Consider the following 21,999-nt stretch of genomic DNA (forward strand, 5'->3'; position numbering starts at 1 on the left):
CACATAGAGATGAATCTCGTAGAAGGTGAAGACAATCGTACTACATATTATATATTTATGTCACAATTTTTTTTTTGATTGCTTCTACAATAAAACTTCCTTTGGAACTAATAATTAAGTATGGATATGTATATATGAGTACATGTATGCAGAATTTAATTCAATTTAGAATATTTGAAATGTAATGTTGTTTTCTTTTCTACTTTTTCCTTGATTTTAAATAAGAAAATGGAAAATGATGAGAAACTTCTACCTTAAAGCACAAAAAAGAAAACACGGGCATATTACTATAAATTTAAAAGAATCAAGAAAAACACATTAACACAAAGTATGTTGTTCCAACTTCCAGGTTTGTGAAAGTCTTTAAAATCGGAATATTCATCTTTCTCTGAAACTACCGTTTGAAATGAACAACTCATAATGTCTTCATGTTCAGTGTGACTAAATACCGCCAAATATAACTAAAGCATCAGTGTGATGAGGATCAGGTTTAATAAACTGTGAACGCTGTAGTCCAGATTTTTATAAACCTACATGAAGATAAACCTGCTTTGACTTGACAACATTTTATAAATACTGTACTTAAATACCATCCTGCTACATTTGATTCTATGATGTTATTTTAACAATTCTATATTGTGTCTTTGACTCGTTTTTACTTGTGAAAGTTCCTGCATTGAAATGTTGCTAGAAACTCAACCGAGAGTGACGTCACAAAGTTCAGGTATACGGGCCCGTCAAACAACTAATCCTGTCTTCTTCTTCTTCGATGAACACAGCTGATGTTTTATAAAACAAATATGAAGAACTTCTAGATGGCTGAGTGAGCAAAAATGTAGCTTCTGGGGTGGAAACAGACTGAGAGACAACTCCTAGAGAAAGTATGAAAACACACGCGTAAAATACTTATTCTGCTTTCTGCAATTCATCTGGACACCGTGGTGATACGGATTCTTTAGGCCAATAAAGTGAATAAATAAGACGAGAGAGGACGAGTCGTACAAACAGGGTGGAGTGTGTGCATGTGTGTGTGTGTGTGTGTGTGTGTTTGAGCTCATCGCTCACACACAGACGTCCAAACATCCTGAGAATATCTGAGCTCTAATATTAGAGCCTGTTGTGGAGATGTCCTTCCTGTCTGAGCCCTGCCAGCACTTCCTGTTTGATTCTGCTGTCCATCAACAAGACACACAGACACACACACACACACACACACACACACACACACACACACACACTTAACACACACAGACAACACCGTCCGCCAACCGCAAATGTGCAGCTTCAACATCAACCTGCAGGAAAACCACTGCAGGTTTTGGGATGAAGGTGGAAGAGACGCAGGAAGAACGAGGGGCGTTACAGAGAAACCCGAGTGGACGAGAATCAGCTTCACTTCCTGCACAAGAAACGGCAAGGAGGCGAAAAGTCAGAGGTCACCACACAAAGACAATACATGGAACAAATATCAATGTGGCCCTGAAATAACTGCAACGGACAAAAAACATGGAATGAAAAACATACAGATGATTTTGCTGCAAAGAACAAAATTATCAGATGATTCATAATCATTTATCAGAATCATCTTTGTCTGATGCCGAGGCGAAAAGACTGATCGACTGTCCGAACCGTTTGTTATTCATATCTTAGTCATGCAAGTAATCTTCTTTCAAAAGCATAGTGACGATCTTCAACTCCACATTTACAAACATCACAAGCGACGCCGACGTTTTTTTCACTGAATTAAAGCCGCCGACCGTCACTTTCTAAATCACAAACACAACCTTTGACCTTCTGATTAAAAAAAGAGCGCCAACCCCACCCAGAGTAGGTTTCACTTTTACTCCCAGGCTGGTGTACTGAAGTGGATTATTCACAGACTAGAACTAGAACAAAGGTCACGTCACAACCAGAAGCAACACTGCACATCTGAGGCCGACTTCCTTTTCCCTCTCTTTTCCCTCTTCGATCTTTTTAGACTTGATTTGAGATCATTTTAGAGTATCAAACCTCAGTGCTCTTTTTGGTGCTGAAAGTTGGCATCAAATGATCGGTCAGACTCATAATCTTGTTGACTTATTCTTTGATACGACTGTTTTTGATTTAAATCCATTTTCTACTATTTCATTATATAGACAGAGTTCTCGTACGACCGATTGTGATTGTTTTAAAGCCACTAATTTGTTTAAGGCATTAACACAAATCTAAAACAAAATCCGTAAGGCCACCGATCATTCGGAGGTTGTAGAGCTAGAGTGAAGATACTGACATCATATGAAACTAGGAAACTTAAGGAATCCATCGGTACCAACCATGTCGTACTAGCTTGTTGCGAAGGATGCTAAATGACGCTCCAAACTTACGCTAATATACTGTATATGTCCATAGTGAATCGATTTACAGCCCTGAATACTTCACTTCATTCATGTTCTTGGTTCTTTTTATATATTTCAGTAAAACACTTGGAGGCCATTTCTGAATATTTTACACCCCACAAATTAAGAAACTCTTTCAAATGTTTTAAAATGAACACATTCATATTTCTGTATTTTTATAATGTGGCATATTTATATTTTTATGTGGAGCTTGTTCTTGTTGTGTGTTCACACGTTCTCCTTTATTTCTGCAGCAAATATTTTCAAAAAAAAAAAGGTTCATGTGTGTAAAGTGTTTCTTTCAGATTACAGACTATGTCTATATATTTTTTGTTGATTTTATAGATATATATATATTAGATATATATTTTATAGAAAACATCTTAAAATGTTTAAACAAACAGCAGCACTTGAGGAAACTTCAGGTCAGGCTGAGGTTATACCACCTGACATTGAAACGGTTCCTGATTGGTTAAAAATGAAGAGTAAAACAAGCTTCAGCTCCCAGATCGCCAACATTACAACAGCCAGAGGTCAAAGGTCAGAGGACACAGCAAACAGACAACAGATGGACCGAATATTTTCTGCAGCTGATGGAATCAGTCGGAGCGGTTCTTTATGTTCTGTTGATAATCTGTACATGACAACACGGTCTGTCCTCCGCCCGCATGCTGAGCGTCACGCCGCGTTTCCTCCCATCATCTGGCTTCCTCGTGGCCCGGCCCCTCAGGGCGTCCCCCCCACCAACGAACCAAACGCACCATTCATTCATCCAGCCGGAGCAGAAAGTCAGACCGCAGTGCTCCACAGTGGACGCCTCGGGGACCGAACGCTTCCTGAAACACCGAGGTCACTTTTTTTATAGTGCTGCTGATGATTATACACAACTCATATTCTTTTTATTCCATCATGTGCAGTCATTCAGTGATGATGTTATGTTACAACCGCTGAAGTCCAGAGCTGCTGCTGCTGCTGGTGGTGTGTTCAGGGTTCAAACTTGTGTCGCTGCAGTGGTGAATTTCACACAGACACGCCGCCTCACCCTCCTGACCGCACAAAGACATTCCTGTGAGGTCAGAGCACCAGCAAACAACAACAGGGCCAACAGCGGCCATGTTGGGAGGACAAAGAGAGTCCGGTGGGGAGCGGTGCTTTCCTGCCCCGCTGTAAGAAATGACCAGCTCTGTTTTTAACCACGTCTGAACTGAGACTTTTGCTTGGTCACCCGTCGTCGTGACTACTTCTGTCTCAATACACTCGGTAGTAACTATTTATTTTAATGTGTATTTATTGAATTCCCATTTTTTGTTTTGGGATCGATAAAGTTTATCTTGTCTTATTTTATTTATTAGGAAAAGAAAGAAGAGAGAACAGAAGAGAGAGGGAGATTTGAGTGGAGCTTCTTCACTTTCACTTTCTCTGATGTTTTTAAAATCACAACACGTTCACCGACACATTTATAAAAAAAAAAAAAAAATTTAAAAAACGACACACCAACATTCCCAGCATTCCACCATCTGGTCCTCTGAACAGGAAGTGAGACACATATACTCCTCTCTGTGTGTGTGTGTGTGTGTGTGTGTGTGTGTGTGAGCTCTCTGTGGGGAACCTGGACTGTTCCTGGTTCTAATTATTGAGCGGCTGAATGAGTCTTCGTCACTTTAAAAAGGTTCAGTTCTCAGCTTTTAACAGATCAATACACTCACATTTAGAAATAGTAACCAGTACTTATTAAATATGTATTAACGTCCCATTTGCTTCCAACCAACTACAAATTAAAAGTGATTTAATAAACTGCCTTTAGATCGATTAGCTCATTTCCAGGCAAGTGTTGCTTTCAGATCATTTCGATGAAAATTAACTTGCGTTGCTGCAACGCGTAATTAATAGGGCTGTTAACGTTAACGCAATAATAACGCGTTAACACAAATTTGTTTTAACTACAAAACTACAAAAACCTGAGGAATCCATCGGTACCAACCATGTCATACTAGCTTGTCGTGAAGGAGGTTAAACAACGCTCCAAACTTACACTAAATTTTGACGAGGAAAAACTGACACGGTCATCTTCAAAGGGGTCCCTTGACCTCTGACCTCAAGATATGTGAATGAAAATGGGTTCTATGGGTACCCACGAGTCTCCCCTTTACAGACATGCCCACTTTATGATAATCACATGCAGTTTGGGGCAAGTCATAGTCAAGTCAGCACACTGACACACTGACAGCTGTTGTTGCCTGTTGGGCTGCAGTTTGCCATGTTATGATTTGAGTTATGATTTTTTTTATGCTAAATGCAGTACCTGTGAGGGTTTTTTCCGGACAATATTTGTCATTGTTTGTCACATACATTTGCATAAAACAGCATATTTGTCCACTCCCATGTTGATTAGCGCATAAAATACCTGAAAAATCTCCGTTTAAGGTACATTTTGAACAGATGAAAAATGTGTGAAAAATGTTGATATGTTTAATCGTGATTAACTATGGACAATCATGCGATTAATCGCGATTAAATATTGTTAATATATTAATATATTTACAGCCCTAGTTAAAACTAATTTGCATTTCCGTGTTAACTTTGACACCCTAATAAAAATATCTTATATTATATTTTTGAATCAAACAAAACCCTGCTGGGTTTTTATACAAAAAAAAAAAAGTTTAACTTAACAAAAGAAGGCAAACTTCTCAAAAGTCATACGGTCTAAACTGGACAAAACTTTGATTTAAATCAGGAGATAATAAGACTACAAATCTGACCACCATTGGGTGGATACCGGACATGTATTGAGGTTGGATAGCTGAGAGGCTACAGTAGCTGTTAGAGCATCTCCTCCCCCTCAACAGCCTCTCAGAGGTTATTCAGAGCTGCTCTGAAGACACTAAATGATTGCCAGAAACACTTCAGGGCCACGGCCGAGGTCCCGTCAGCTCGATAGACGTCACCGACCTATTAGTTTTACCTAAAGATTCACGGTTTTTACTGTCAGTGTTACTTACTGTATGTCAAAGAGACGCTAATAAGTGGAATTAAGACCAAAGACATCTAACTTTATACAAAAAAGAACATAGAGACACCATGTTGAGACGATCTCCTGTATGAGCTCCGGCACTTTTATCTGTCATAAAGTCAATAATACAAACACACACACACACACACACACACAGAGAGAGACTAAGAAACCCACCCACACTGAGCAAACACACACACTCCTTCTGTCTCTGCCTTCACTGTAAGTAGATATGCCCGCGTTTCCATGGTGACCGGCGGTTTTGTGTTTCCCAGGATATCATATGGAGGCGTAACACACTTGGCATCAACTTTACAGACACACACACACACACACACATGCAGGCTGAGAGGTCTCAGCATCAGTTTTCAGACGTAGCTGATGAAGGTTTGAATGACTAGAACACACACACTGATCCCTCCGTCGTGTTTCTGATCCCGTTCGGCGTCGGAGCTGCAAAGATCTTCAGTTAATGGCGACGGAAAACACAGAAAAAGCAGATAATCGTCATGCTGGAGGGGCTGGAGGCAGATCATGTTTGGCATTTGGTTATTAATCGAAATTCTCTGTCGTCCATCTGATCGATTAAGAACCTCAATCATCACGTCGGCAGTATTTGTACATTTGATTATTATTTTCTTTACAAAACATAATTTCTAAGAATACTCATTGCTCCTCCAAAGACAAGTATTATAGCAACTGATACTACTAAGACTGCAAATACTACTGAAACCATTTCAGCTGTTCCTGCTGGCCAGAACTACTGCTACCACTCCAACTGCTGCGTATAGGCCTCAAACTACACCTCCTCCAACTCTTATTCAAACTTTAGGTATTTAAACGACCAGTTTCTGTTGCTACTACAACTTGTACAACTACTTGAACTACCGCTGGTTTGGTAATCTGGTATTCAGCTCATTAACAGCAGAAACAAAAGCCGGGTTTCCACCAAAAGTTCCTGAGACTTTTTAGTCCCTAGAAATGCTTTTCAAGGAACTAAAGTTTACAGTAAAGTTTCTTTCGGACCGGTGTTGTCTACGTTTCATCTAAAAACACATTAGAAAAAAACAAAACAATTAGGTTTTATCTCACTACGACGATATTTACGGCTGCATATATTTACTGATGCTCGTTGGATGCAATGAATGAAATTCAGCGGAGGAAAATGAAACTAAGAGTGCCTGTCTCCACAGTAAATCCTCTGTTGAGTGTTTGATGGTTATTTAATTGTGCTTTAGAACGTAACCGCCGTAAAACAATCAGAAAATAACATTTCTTTCTCTTGTTCACAGCAGTCTCTCTCTTCTAACGTTACCGCTCGCCTTCGCCTTCTCTCGCCTTTTCTCTCGGTCTTTATTTTTTTAAAAAGAGTCGTGAGGTCGACAGCAGAGCCTAACTTTACTCTCAATGTGATCAAACAAAGAGAAATGTTCTCCCCTCGTCATAAAACGGTCCTAAATACATACTTGAATACGTCCATGTTTATGAATGAAGCGGTACGCGAGTTGAAGCCGTTGAAGCAGCGGCGCTGTGTTTGACCAATCAGCGACGGTCATCCCTGCAAACTCCACCCCGAAAGTTCTGTTACTTTCAGAAAGTTCTACCCCCCCGCCTTTTTGAAGGTAAAAAGGCCCCGTAATATGTTCCAGGAACTTTATTTAGACCCTGGTCCCTGCGGTGGAAACGTTCCTCAAAAAGTTCCTAGTTCGGGGGATAAAGTTCCTGTGGTGGAAACAGGCCTAAAGACTATATTTGTAATCATAGGAAGGACACGCACGCACGCACGCACGCACGCACGCACGCACGCACGCACGCACGCACGCACGCACGCACGCACGCACGCACACACGCACGCACAAACGCATGCACACACAGCAGCCTGTATCAAATACAGCGCTAATTCAATGTCATCACCCCACACATCCTCCAGCCTGCTGAGCTCAGCACGAACAGGAAGAGGCTGCAAAGAGGAGGAGAAGAAAGGCACAAACGGCCTCAAACGGACATTCAGACCACGTCTGAACTACGTTTAGAAAACACACCACAGATCACACGATGGATGTATATGGGTATCCTGAAAATCAGAGCCTGGCTGTCAGTGAAACTTCCCTTAATAAAGGTTAAAAAAGGGGAGAGAAAATCTACACTTAGTGGTCACTTTATTAGGTACATCTGTAGAATCGGTTGCAATTCAACACAGCTCTGCTTTGAATAACACCTTTACAACGTTTATAATGTTCAGTTTTTTGGTGTGTGACTTCATCTAGGGCTGCACAATTAATTTATGGAAATTGCAATATGGCCTTCTGCAATTTTCAAATCCCAGGATGAGGAAGAAATTGCAATACTTGTGAAATGTGTGTCAAAATACCATATTAAACTGAACACTGTGGTGCTGCAGAGACATCCTGGCCTGCACATCATATTCTACAGACTTAAGAAAAAAATATTTGTGTTTGGTACAGATCACTGCAACAAATCACACCATAATCATTTTAATATGTTTATCGATGAAAATGATGAATAACGATGCAAAAATGATCAGACCCTCCAATGTCGCAAATCATATCGCAATATCAATATCAGCCAAAATAATCGCAATTAGATATTTTTTCCATGCAGCCCTAACTTCAACTAATAATTGAGGTTGATGCTGAGCGATATGGAGAAAAAATCAAATATCAAGTAGTTTTTGACCAAATACCTCGATATGGATATTGCGACGATATTGTAGGCTCGACTATTGGTGCTTTTACAAAATATTTATACATGAGATTTCTGATAAATAATCATCAGTAATGTGGATATAATGACTAAGTGGGTAAAGGCAGTGGGTAATAAAAGAACAGCTGGAACAGTCTGGTAAGTTTAGAAAAAAGTTCATCACGTTACTGTAGTTCAGCCTTCAAAACCAGGAACACTAATGCCATATTACCATATCCAAAATCTAAGACGATATTTAGTCTACGATCACGATATCAATATAATATCGATATACTGCCCAGCCCTATTTATGATCATAGCTAACAATGTTGTGCTTGTTGTATTAAGATGTGTTTCTAATGTTTTTTGTTTTTTTTATCTATTTACATACAATACATGAGGCATCATCACTAACTATAACCTAAATTATAAAACATATCATTTAATTTATTAACTATGAAAGTTTCAACAAAACCTGAACATTATAGGAATAATCAAAGTAGACTTTATGGTAGAACAGTGGTATGGATTGTACAGGTGAACCTAACAAAGTAGACAGATATTAGTCGTATATTCCTGTTAGTAAGTACAGTATAGTAATGATATTTTATGTTTGGTATGTTCTTAATTATTTATTCTTACATGTAGCTACACTATGACTGCCGTTAACATAAATTTATAAAATTATAAACAAAGACTTCCATACTTTTACTTTATATTTAGTCATTAAGTGGCATCTACTGATCACTTCTCTCAGCAGCACATCAAGAAACACAAGCTCCGCCCCTATACCTTTAAAAGCACACACACACACACACACACACACACACACACACACTCCATCAGCACTCTCCTGCATATTTAACACTGGTGTGAATTATTTAGTGAAGTGGGACACTACTGATGCAGTCGGCCATCAGGGTAAAAACAGCAGGCGGAGAGAGAGAGATAGAGTTACAGTAACTAACTAACACACACACACACACACACACACACACACACACACACACAATACATCATTAATATTTTTCTTCTTCTGGTGTTTTTGTCCGTCACCAAACAGCTTCAGGAGCGTCACCACCTCCTTCTGGACCGGAGGAGGACTGACCCTGATTTACAGGCCACCCACAAAACAAAGAGCGACTGTAATCGGAGGTTTGATCTGACCGACAGAGACGCAGAAATGTGACTGCATGTGACTGAAAGTGTGTTAAATCTCATCTGGATGTTATCCGGGTACGAGACGGTTGAACTGGCATTCTGAGTGTAAAAAGGGGCCAGATGTGTTCAACTGGTCCGGCCCAGAGCTCGTTAATGAGCCTCGTTAGCCCTCGTTAACTCCTGATTACTAACAGGTGTGAAGGCGGAGGAATCCTGCAGAGTGATGAGACAGAGAGCCAGCAGCCTCGACTAGTGCAGCATCACAACGGGAAGCTAAATCAAACGCAATGCATTCTCCATCGTACTGATGATTTTCACGTTTCAGTTTGGGGTTCTGAGACGGTTCATTGTTCTCCGTGTTGACACAGACTCCGCGACCTCACATCTTATAAAACCACTGAGACTCCCGCGGAGTAAACACAACAACACACACAGGACGAAGCCAGACTAAAGGATACGAGCTCACAGCGACAACGACAACAACAACAACATCACAAATCTGAGCTACTTCTGGGTTCTATTCTTCAAACATGGTTCAACTAATCCAGGTTTAAGTTTTATGTTTCCGGGTACAATGAGTCAGAATAGTAACATGATTCAATACTTTTCATATCTTAACGTGGTAATAAATCTATAGCTGTTTGGGGGTCTTTTAGGCAGTTGCTTACCATGCCTAACTTAACAGTAGTTAAGTCCGCCCCTGGTGTTTTGGCCTGTGAACCAGAGTGTATTTCACCGGTGTTTCTGACCGCAAGAAGCCGCAAATTGGGTGTGTGATGCATCTATGTCGTGGCAGGTGGGTTGCTCAGGACCCGAGGAGGCGCAGTGTCGAGTGTGAAGTTGATTGTATGAGCAGCAACACCGCAGGCCAATCATTCAGGCTGTTTTTAATAACTCCGCTAAGCCTGTGCATTAACACCACAGGCTTTAAGACATGCGCAGTGTAACTGATGACACATTCATGATGCGTCACCCTGCCTCTTTCCTTCTGCCAGCAGAGAGATGGACAGAGAGAGAGCGGGGGTTGAGGGGACGACAACTGTAGATTCTGCGATTTTTCACATTAAACTCTGTGAAATTACAGTTGAGTTTGATCAAAGCACACTTGGTGATTGATGGAAAGAGTATCGACAACGGTTTAGGTGAGTTTTATTTTGTTTCTGTCCAGTTTGAATGAAGTGTTTTACGATGCTCCGCTGCGTACAACTGATCTCAACATAAACAAAAACACACGTGGATGATGGCGCAAGCTGCACGGAGAGGGGGGGGCAATCATATTCGGACTTGGCGGAGGTCTGCGCTCTCCGAGTACCATTCTAGTTGAATCATAGAATCATCATTGAATCATATTTCAATGGTTATATTTTGTGAGTAAAACCTGAATCTGTAATGTAACCAGTAATATGTCTCAGGTATTTGTAAGGCAAATGTAGTACTACAATGTTTTCCTCTGAAGTAGAAGTACACAGTAAGTAGTATGCAATTGAGTTGCTTTGGGGGGGCTTATGTAAGTTAGTTTGGGGTACAATGAGTTAAGATAGTAACATAATTCAATATTTTTCATATCTAAACATCATAATAAATCGTTAGCTGTTTGGGCCACAGGCAGTTTCCTGCCTTGCCTAAAGGTAAAGTCTGCCCCTGTTTTTTCCCCATGAACCAGAGTGTATTTCACCGGTGTTTCTGACCGTGAGTAGCCGTGCCTAGGGTGTGTGACACAACTATGTCATGGCAGTAGTATTACTGAGGAACCAAGGAAGCTAAGCATTCGGCCCGTTCTGAACAGGAATGTTTTGATCAGGCACTGCACTAGTTAACTCAGCCAGGACGACCAACAGAAACAGTTTGGCCTTTCTGAAGCTCAAAAATCAGTGTAAGCGGTCTCTGAAGAATCCCTGCGAGCTGTTACAGAGCAGGACTGAAACTCCACCAAACAGCCATTCATTCATTCAGTCATCCGTTCCTCCTACCTGCGAGGGCTTTGATGCGCGAGCGCTCGAACAGGCGAGCCGAGCTGTTCTCGTTGTCCCAGTCGTCGGCGTCCCAGCGGTTGTTGACGCCATCGTTGCTGTACTGCTGCTGGATCTCCATGTGTTCGAACTCTGCCGCTACCGACGTCATCTTGACCTCGCCGCGCCTCCGCCCCCACCGCCGCTGCCGCCTCCTCCGAGTCCTTCCACCTGACGCCTGTTGCCGTTAGCGACGGGACCCCTCAAACGCACACGCACCCTCACGCAAACACTCTCAGACCGGCTCTGAGCGGCGGGCCGAGGAGATCGTCCAAAACCTGGCAAAGAGACACAAAAAGAGGGCGGAGTTAGTGGAAGATACTGTGACTGTAGGTCTGACATAATGTAGGATAATATACAAAGACTGTGTATTTGATTTATTAATACATTATTAATAGCTTGGAACAGAGAAACCACAAACAGAAGTCAAAAGAAGAGTCGTCAAAATCCTCAGAACACATTCAGCTTCTTTCTCTGTTGATTGGGAAGTTATCAATACTTATAAAAAGTTCTTTCCTGATTAAAGAGGAACGTAGCACTTCACATAAACGGATGTGTTTTTTCAATCATCCGTGTTAGTTTTGATCAATACTTCTGTCTACACCATCGACACAAAACATCCCTCCATCACTTTTCAAATGACTAGAACAAGTGAGACTTGTATACAGTACATAACTACAGTTAGATGAATTCTGAAACAGGAAGAACTGGACAGATCTCTCCACCATACTGACACAGCCTTGTGCTTCTAGGATGAGACATCGCTGTTTTTTTCCACAGGTAAAAAGTAGCGCCGTCAAAGACAACGCGATAATAACACGATAACGCAATTTTTTTTTAACGTCACAAATTTGTTTAACGCATTAACACAAGTTATAATTTTTAGGTTTAGTGGGCTCAGTTTTAAAGCTAGGGTGAAGATCCTGGTATAATATGAAACTACAAAAACCTTAGGAATCCATCTGAACCAACCATGTCATACTAGCGTGTCAAAGAAGGAGGCTACATAACGCTCCAAACTTACGCTTAATTTTGGTGAGGAAAAACTGGCATGGCCATTTTCAAAGGAGTCCCCTTGACCTCTGACCTCAAGATATGTGAATGTGAATGTAAATGGGTTCTATGGGTACCAACGAGTCTCCCCTTTACAGACATGCCCATTTTATGATAATCACATGCAGTTTGGGGCAAGTCATAGTCAAGTCAGCACACTGACACACTGACAGCTGTTGTTGCCTGTTGGGCTGCAGTTTGCCATGTTATGATTTGAGCATATTTTTTATGTTAAATGCAGTACCCGTTTTATGTTTTTAATTGATATCCAATAAGAAATATATACATAAATCTATATAAAGCAGCATATTTTTCCACTCCCATGTTGATAAGAGTATTAAATACTTGAAAAATCTCCCTTTACGGTTCATTTCAAACAGATGAAAAAAATGCGTGATTAATCACGATTAAATATTTAATCTATTAATAGCCCTCGTAAAAAGACAGCTGCTATTACAAAGAACGCTATAGACTGAGACTACAACCAAGAAAGAAAGTGACTGTTCATATAAGCTTAAAACAAGTAGACTAAAAGACACCGTTCAACACAGAGAGACCAACTCACATCATATATGAAGAGCTTCAAAATGTGAAAAGTTGAATATATGTTACGTTTGTTTTTGTCAGTGTCCACATTTTTGTCTAATATAATGAAGGCTGATGGGAATCCTATGAACAATAAACAAAAATTCTACAGACTACTCTTGGTAAAAATCTATAATATATTTGAAATATAATATATAAACATAAATTGTCTCATTTAAATGCAAAAGTTAACACTCTTTTGTCCTGATTCAGAAACTTTACTCTGTTAAAAAAAAAGGTCAAACTGGAGGGAAGTGATTGAAACTGAAAAGATGAAATGTGTCAGAGAGCAGGAGCCCACCCTGCATGGCTGTGGATGTCATGTGACCACTACTCTGCTCTGTGATTGGCTATCAACTGTTCCAGCCTCCTCCTGATCTGTACTGACTTTATCTGTAAACTGAGAGAACGGTGCCTCCCTATGGTTACAACACGTTACTGCAAGATCTGAGAAACACACCCACACACACACACACAGATACACAGATACACAGATACACAGATACACAGATACACACACACACACAGAGCTCAGACACATTCAATTCTTCCTTAAGATATCTATCAGTGAGGTAATTAAAATATGATAATATGCAGTAAACAGTAGTTTATGATCATGTTTATGTCTAAAGGTGTGAGCTTGTGCATGATGGAAACACATCATCACATTCCCTTGATCCTTCACAATGATTATCAATTAATTAATATCCTGCGGTCATTAAAATGTATTAAATGAGAGTCTGATGTATGATGACACACACACGCTGTATTTAATGACTCAGTCCCAGTAGGAGGTGACAGCAGGTGAAGCATGAAGTGACTATATGAAACCAGCAGAGTTAAAAGGGTTTTCTGATACGGTGGTTGCTGCCGCCTCGTCCGCACGGAGCTATCTGTGAACAGGCTGCAAGAAGAAGACGGGAAGGGAAAGACAGACTGATAAAAAGGTCTGAAATTTCTTTTAAAATCTTTCTTATATCTGCTATCCATTATGCATTATGTTAGGTAATTACCTTTGTGTAAGAAATGTGCTTCATCAACAACCTTAATTCTTGAAATTTCCTGAAAAAACTGCAAAACCATATTGAAATGAGAGATGAAATAACTAATAATATCACAAATTAACTGATTATTAAATGATTCTTTCCTATTATGACACTAGGGGAGAACACAATATTTGTCATAATTTTTTTGAAGGAAAATTAAAGTAGGGCTGTCAAGTCAAACGCTAATTTGTTTTAACGCCAACAATTTCTTTAACGCAACTTGCGTTCATTTTAGGCCGTCGCGGGCTCAGTTTTAAAGCGAGAGTGAAGATACTGGTATCATATGAAACTAGAAAAACCTAATGAATCCATTGGTACCAACCATGTCATATTACTAACTTATGCTAAATTTTGGAGAGGCAAAACTGGCATGGCCATTTTTTTCAAAGGGCTCCCTTGACCTCTGACCTCAAGAGATGTGAATGAAAATGGGTTTGAGTCTCCCCTTTACAGACATGCCCACTTTATGAAACAACACTCCCATGTTGATAAGAGTATTAAATACTTGACAAATCTCTCTTTAAGGTACATTTTGAACAGATAAAAAATGTGCGATTAATTTCCAATCAGTCGCTATTAACTATGGACAATCATGTGATTAATCACGATTAAATATTTTAATTGATTAACAGCCCTGAAATGAATTGATGCCAGTTTTGATTATTGATTACTGACCAGGGCCGTGCGGGCTGAAATCATAATCGCAATATTAACTGACAATTATGACACTGTAGATAATCTGTATTATCTGTAGATAACCATTCTCACTTTATTTGCACGTTTGTATGAAAATTGTTGGTTTTACTTTTTTTGTTTTACAGTACTAATCATTTTGTGTGTCCACAGCATTATATTCATTACTTAAATTATAGATGAATTTAACTGTTAATCAGTTTAATCAGTGAAAAGAAGTTTTTTGTTTTTTTTCTGCAGCAGTTGAAGAGTTGCTGATAAGTGTGACGCACTTTTTATTGACTGCTTTTTAAACTGCAGCCGGTGCGTTCGCTGTCACTGAAATAGTCCGAACAAACAGAGCAGGTAAACGGAGAGCAGCGAGGCAGCAGCACGACTCAGCACCATGAAGACTGTTTGGGTACTGCAGTCAGCAAACGGCGCCGTGACTCGGCACAAAAACACCACAGCAGCTCAGAGACATTAAACAGCAGACAGGTAGACAGACGGTCACATCTATCAGCCTCAGGATGTCTTCTCTGTTGTCTTGAACATGTCGTGGTCTTACAATTTCACTGCAGAACGTGAGAAGCCTAAAAACAAACCTGAATCCCATCAAAGTCTTTAAAAAACTGATGCAAATACATCAAGATTCAACAACAGCATGTTTCCCACCACAAATATTACACACTGCTATTCCAACTTCCCACGAACAAATAGTACAACAAGTAGCTGCAATTATCCCTGCAGCTGAACCAATCTGTCTATGAAACATAATCAAATGTTTCAACTACAATAATCTAACAGTAAATATACAAACTACTGGAAGTCGTCACTTTGGGCTCTGAGAACTTCTGATGAGGATCTGTCTTTATCTTGTGCGTATCAAAGCTGCAACGATTAGTCGACTGGCAGATAATGTATCACCGAATCGTCTTTTTTCAAACACAAATACCAAACATCTGATGGTTACAGCTTTTTTTGTCTTTACGTTATAGGAAAATAAATATCTTTGTGTTTTGGACTGTTCTGGTCTCACAAAACAAGACATTTGGAGACATCGGCTTGGGCTTTGTGATGGACATTTCTTTCTGTTTCCTGTTTTATTATGGAGGACGGAACCTGCCAAACTAAAAAATAAATAAATAAATGACTTGATAAATAAATAAATTTGTCATTAAATGTAGCAGTGTTTCCGGCAGCATCAGCCTGGAGGTTCCCACTAAATAAATAAATAAATAAATAAGTTTGGAGAAATAAATAAGGGGTGAAATGCAAAGGCACAAATCATGCAGAAATTAATAAATGCATAAATAAATGCACACATTTAAAAATAAATAAAAAATAAATGCAAAAAAAATACAAAAATGTAAAAATAAATGAATAAAAAATAAATGTACAAAATAAATAGATATATTTAAAAATTTATAAAAAATAAATACATGAATAAATAAAAGGGGAAATTAAACAAAAGAGTAAATAAATAAGGGGAATAATACAAAGATAAATAAATATAGAAGCAAATTAAAATGTATCAATTAATAAATGACTACATTTAATTTTAATATAATTTTGCTACATTTAATGACGTATTTATTTATTTATTTATTTATCGAGTCATTTATTTTTTTATTTTTGTCAGGTTGTGTCCTCCATATTTATATAGACAAAACAATTAATCAATTAGTAGAGAAAATAATCAGAAGGCTAATTAACTATGAAAATAAGGTAGTTGCAGCTCTACTGAAAATTACTTTTACGTCTAGATCGGCTGACGACGTTTCTGATCTGTTCACTGATTGGCTGCTGCTGCTGCTGTTCTGTGACCAACCCGACCTCTTTCCCACAGCGATGAATTTAAATTCTGCGTTTCGGCACTGCGTCATGTCACAGTGTATCCTCTGGCTCCGCCCACTGACGGTTTACTCAACCAATGAGACTATTTCTGCATTTGAGGAGAGTCTGCAGAGATATACACTGATATCCTGTGAGTGTGTGTGTGTACTGTATGTGTGTGAGTGAGTGTGTATGTGTGTGCTGCCACCCACTTGCAGCTCAGCAACCAGTCAGGCTGGAGCTGCTTGTGTTGCTACGCTAAAAATACGCCACCACTGGGACCCTGACTGTGTGTGCGTGTGTGCGTGTGTGTGTGCGTGTGTGTGTGTGTGTGTGGCCGTAGTCAAGCTAACACAATGTGAACTCATTCAGAAGCAATAGGACGCATAGACACACACACACACCAGCCATGGAGTTATGACAACACACACAGAGTTTGTAGAAAGTGTGTCATGTTTTTGTGGCACTTTTACTGTTCCATGAGATGTTTGGGGCTGTTAGGGCTGCAACTAACTCACTGATCACTTCATTTCATTATTGGTTCATTTCTTTGTTGATGATTTGTTTGATGAATGAATCAATGCATCGTTAAGTCTATAAAATGTCAGAAAAGAGTGAAAAATGTCACAGTAACCCAGAGCCAAATGGGACATCTTCAAATAGATTTTTTTCTCAGACCAACAGTCCAACACACACACACATGCACACACACAGATATTCAGTTAGCAAAGATATAAAACAGAGAAAAGCTGCAATTCTTCACACTGATGAAGCTGGAAGCAGATACAGTTTGGTTAGCTCTGTATTTGGTCTCTACCAACTCCTGAGTAAGTCAAATCTGAACACTCAGACATGATACATATACATATTTGTGATTCAGTCTGACTTACACTTAGAGGAAAATATCATTATCTCTGATGTCCATCACAAAGAAACGTCCATAAATCTACTTAAAAATCAAAAAAAGACAACCCTTATAACTGCAGAACTTCCCTGAGAATCTTCCTGTTTTTAAGTTTTGTTCAGTATCAAAATAATCCAGTGATAGTTGACTATACGTCCATGGGTACACTGCAAACAGGAACGGCTAATAGATCATTCAGCATACTTTTAATGGAGCCAGTTTGCCAAAAATGGAAACAAATCAGGCTGAACTAACACTCTGTTCGTAGCTATATCTACGAAAAGTAAATGCACTGTAATTCGTATATATATATCCCACAAAATCAATTTGTATGTAATCCGCGTAATTGTGAACCAGGAAGTATAAAGAGCAACAAACGCCACATAGTGAGGAGGTCGGGGTGGATGGGCGGGTCAAAAAACACCAGACTTTCACACAGGAGATTGGTGTTCGTATCCCGTGTGAAACCAGATGTCAGCGTTGATTTATTTGCCACGTAACGCCCATACTTAAGTAACGGCACTTCCAGTTATTTTAACCCAAACCATGATCTATTCCTAAAACTAACTAAGCTGTTTTGTTGCCTAAACCTAACCAAATCCATCTTTTCCTAAATCTAACTAAGTGACTTTGTTGCCTAAACCTAACCAAGTCCATCTTTTACTAAACCTAACTAAGTGGTTTTGTTGTCTAAACCTAACCAAATCCATCTTTTCATAAATCTAACTAAGTGGTTTTGTTGCCTAAACCTAACCTAAGTTTATTTTGAAAAGACTGGAGCAGAAATTGACGCTTCCTACATTTGTAGGAAAATACACAAAAAATTAGGAATACATTTTTGTAAGATATCATAGGAACCGTTGTATGGGAATAAGAATAAGAAAAAAAATGGGGCTCAAGTAATAGCTAACAGCTTACTAACTGACTCCATGGCAACAAGCTTTTTTTTTGACATTACGGAGACTCAGAATGTTTCATCAGCCTGGTTCTTATATTCCAGGAACACTGAAACTCTCCTCTATCCATTCATATCCAGATGTTTGCCCTGTGTTGTAAAACCTGTCAGTGGACATACAGATGAAATAAAAGTTAACTGTTGTCGATGAATCTTCTGTTGCTGCAGCACACTTAAAGTCTGCAGTCGCCACACAGACAGACGCAAGACTGCAGAAGTTTGAGGCGACACTCGACCTGAACGTATGATGTCGTCATGTACAGACGGGACGAAGGACGAGAGCATGCAGAGAAATGGGACAGGAGGAGAGAGAGAGAGCAGCTAATGACTGGTTACTGTGTCTGTGTGGTAAAGCCAGAAGAACTGCGACTCCTCAGGAGGAGTATTTATAGCAAGAAAGAGAGAGAGAGAAAGAATGGAGAGATAAGGGAGGAGAGGCAGTAATGATGCTGGTTGAAAACAGGAAGGACGGAAATAGAGAGATGACAGGATGATAGATGGAGACAAAAAGAACGGTTTAACAACCTTTCATTGACATCAAAAATAGAAATTATTTGATTATTAAGGATTATTTGTATCGTTATTTTATGATCTGGGGACTCACAAGCGTCAGATTAAAAACATGCATGACACAACTGGACTGCAGACACGTCTAACTTTGAAAACAGAAACCAGACTTCATGTTTCAGTTTCATTTCATTCCGAGCATCTTTTCACCATCCCATGGTTCTTTTTCTCTCCTCCGTCTTTCGCCCACGTCCTCCTCCTCCTCCTCCTCCTCCCGCCTCTCAGCATCTTACAATCAACTCTTATTAAAGCTCTCTCCACCCCCACCTCCTTAGTTACTGTTGCTATGCCTGCCAAGCCTTCAAAAATCCCAGTAGATTTTGAAGCAACAAGTGTTCACTTTCACAGTAAGGAAGTAAACAAGAGCAGCTTCTCATTTCTTGACGACGACCGCGGCGGATTCTGTCGGCAGAAATGACGACCGTCACCAGCAGGAATCTTTAGCTATAGCTAGCTAGTGTAAGCTAATGCTAAAACGCTGAGTGGGTTGCTTTAAGGGGCCCTAAACATGCACTTGATACTACAGACTATACATGATATTGTGCTTCTGTAAAAAGACTGAAGCTACAACTCGGTCACCAGAAATAATGTTGGCATTGTAGGTTTCTGCAAACACGGGATTATGTTGAACGTCAACGTTTCTGAACCAAAAATAAGTTTGGTATATAGGCTACGATTCATATCAGCCTCGTATCATCAGGAAATGCACGATGCCACGTGGTCGTAACGGCGTAAGTAGGGCTGTCAAAGTCAACGTGATATCAACATGTCAAAGTGGCAGTAGACAGCATATTGTAATTCAAGTGTTCTGAGAGAAAACTAGACTTCTGCTCCTCCTCATGGCTCTGCTTTGACCAATCACAGGTCATTTCATTGAGAGAGCGTTCCTATTGGCTGTGCTCCGGTCATGTGACCGGAACTGGGCGTTCCTTCAACAGATTTTACAATGGCGGCCACACAAACTTTCTCATTTAACAGCTAAACCGTGCACTACAAGATGATTCTGACAACATCTGAGGAGAGAAATAGGCATTAACGGAACATAATATTGATTCATATTTGATCAGCGCTGCCTAGTTTGACTGCTTGGTCGGCGTTCACGAGTGATTGACAGCCGGCTCTCATAGATGGCAGCTGGACAGCAGACCTCAGATCAGCTCTTACTGCTTGTTTTCCCCCGGTCTTTGAAATCTTGCAGATGCCGTTAGGAGCACCGGAGGACACAGATGCACATATTTTTTTTCAGGTTACCTGTTTCATGTACTACTGTCACGATATAGCGACCGTTTTATAAAAATAACTTTTTTTAGTCATATTTGCTCCAATCTCACCTACTTCAGCTTTAATCGTGATTAACTATGGACCATCATGTGATTAATCCCAATTAAATATTTACTTTTGGATTAACACGGGACACAAACAGCGGTCTCCTGGGTGAAAGTCCTGTGTTTGTTTGAACACGTTTGAAATCGTATTTGTTGTAACACGACCAGTGGATGGCTGCTTACTGTTTAGAAAAACATACTGTGTTTGAGTTTGGTGAGTGTGACGCTGTCTAACTGAAGGTCGGCTGAAGTTGCTGCAGCGTAAACGTCCTCTCTCACAAATATTTAATTATTATCTGTAGTGAATCATGTTGCATCTTTTCTTTTTTCTCTCCCTTTGAGTCCACAATGAAAGACGGACATTATCAAGTCAAAACCACACATCTCCATGGTTACCGCTGTCCCAACTCGCATTGTGTCGGAGCCCACTCGTCAAGCCACCGACAGCGGCACAAAGACTCTCGGCTGGAGCTTCAGGAGGAAGAAAAACTTAGCAGACACCGAAGCCGAGTTGAAGAGACAGTTTACACTGAAAAGAGTTGAAGTGACGCTGCGGCAGAAAACTGAGATATGAACACTGAACATCTGGAGGAGAGAAGAAGACATTTTCTCCACTAAATAAATGATGTTCAGTGGAAATAAATCACCTGTTTCTGGGTAAAACAACACAAATGACACTGAAACATCAGTCGTCCTACTGTTCCTACTTTATGCTACTGTGAGAAAATCTAGTTCAATTATATTGTTTTGTAAATGTAATAATGTAACTTTAATAAAACAGGTGAAAACAACAACTTTCTTGTATTCACACAACATGTTTTTGTTATAAGCAGAGAAAAATGAATATAAAAGTGGCTCATTCTTCATGCAATGTTTAAAGATGAAGTATAAAGTACTTGGGACAAGTACTCATCTCATTTACTTCAGTTTAAGTATCAACACCACAGTCTAAAGATACTCCTGAAATGAAAGTAAAGTATCAGCAGTAAGTCTACTTGCTTTGAAACTTTTGTTTGAATAGTTTCATGCTCACAAAGCAGATAAAGAAGGAAAAGATAAAATTATGAAAGAAGGATATCAATATAATTTGAGCTTTTTCTAGCCTATGTAGAATGTAGAGTTGCCAATCAATTAAAATACTTAATCGCGATGAACTGCATGATGAAAATGTCCATGCCAGTTTTTCCTCGCCAAAATGTAGCATAAATTCGGAGCGTTATTTAACCTCCTTCGTGACAAGCTAGTATGACATGGTTGGTACCGATGGATTCATTAGTTGTTTTAGTTTCATATGATGTCAGTATCTTCACTCTAGCACTACAACTGAGCCCGCTACAACTTAAAATTCGCAAGTTGCGTTAAAGAAATTAGTGGCGTTAAAACGAATTTGCGTTAAAGCGTTATTATCGCGTTAACTTCGACAGCCCTAAAATAAAACACATCTGGTTCAGTAACGTGCAACATGACCTGCTGTCAATAACCAGATTCCGATCTTCCGGATGATGTTTTGGGTCCGTGTCACGCCGACGATGCAGGATGAAAGACACCATAACTGCCCAATGAATGCTGTCAGCCCATGTGACCTCATGCTTATACAGCTCTGGGCTCCTCTGAGAAGAAGTCAAAGAGAACATGAAACAGACCGGGAAATAAAAGGCAACAACGGGCCAAATGAACCGAACTACAGCTATAAAAGTGAATTCAAAGTCACCAGTAACTTCAGCCGTCAGATAAAAGCATCTCTCCACGGTGACGTGAACATTCTGTATGAAGCAAAGAGCTGAATGGAGCTCTG

The 21,999-nt window shown here is 39.8% G+C and overlaps 1 protein-coding gene across 2 annotated transcripts in view; it reads right to left on the minus strand.

Moving 5' to 3' along the window:
* LOC141773666 (spectrin beta chain, non-erythrocytic 1-like) overlaps window positions 1–21,999 on the minus strand; it is a 149,520-nt gene that overhangs the window by 89,097 nt on the left and 38,424 nt on the right. For both annotated transcript variants that reach the window (XM_074645578.1, XM_074645577.1), the window contains exon 2: window positions 11,223–11,539. In XM_074645578.1, coding sequence (XP_074501679.1) covers window positions 11,223–11,373 — 151 coding nt within the window. In that variant the 5' untranslated portion in view covers window positions 11,374–11,539. The remainder of the gene's footprint in view (window positions 1–11,222; window positions 11,540–21,999) is intronic.

Source organism: Sebastes fasciatus, chromosome 9 (genome assembly GCF_043250625.1).
Source record: "Sebastes fasciatus isolate fSebFas1 chromosome 9, fSebFas1.pri, whole genome shotgun sequence".
NCBI lineage: Eukaryota > Metazoa > Chordata > Actinopteri > Perciformes > Sebastidae > Sebastes > Sebastes fasciatus.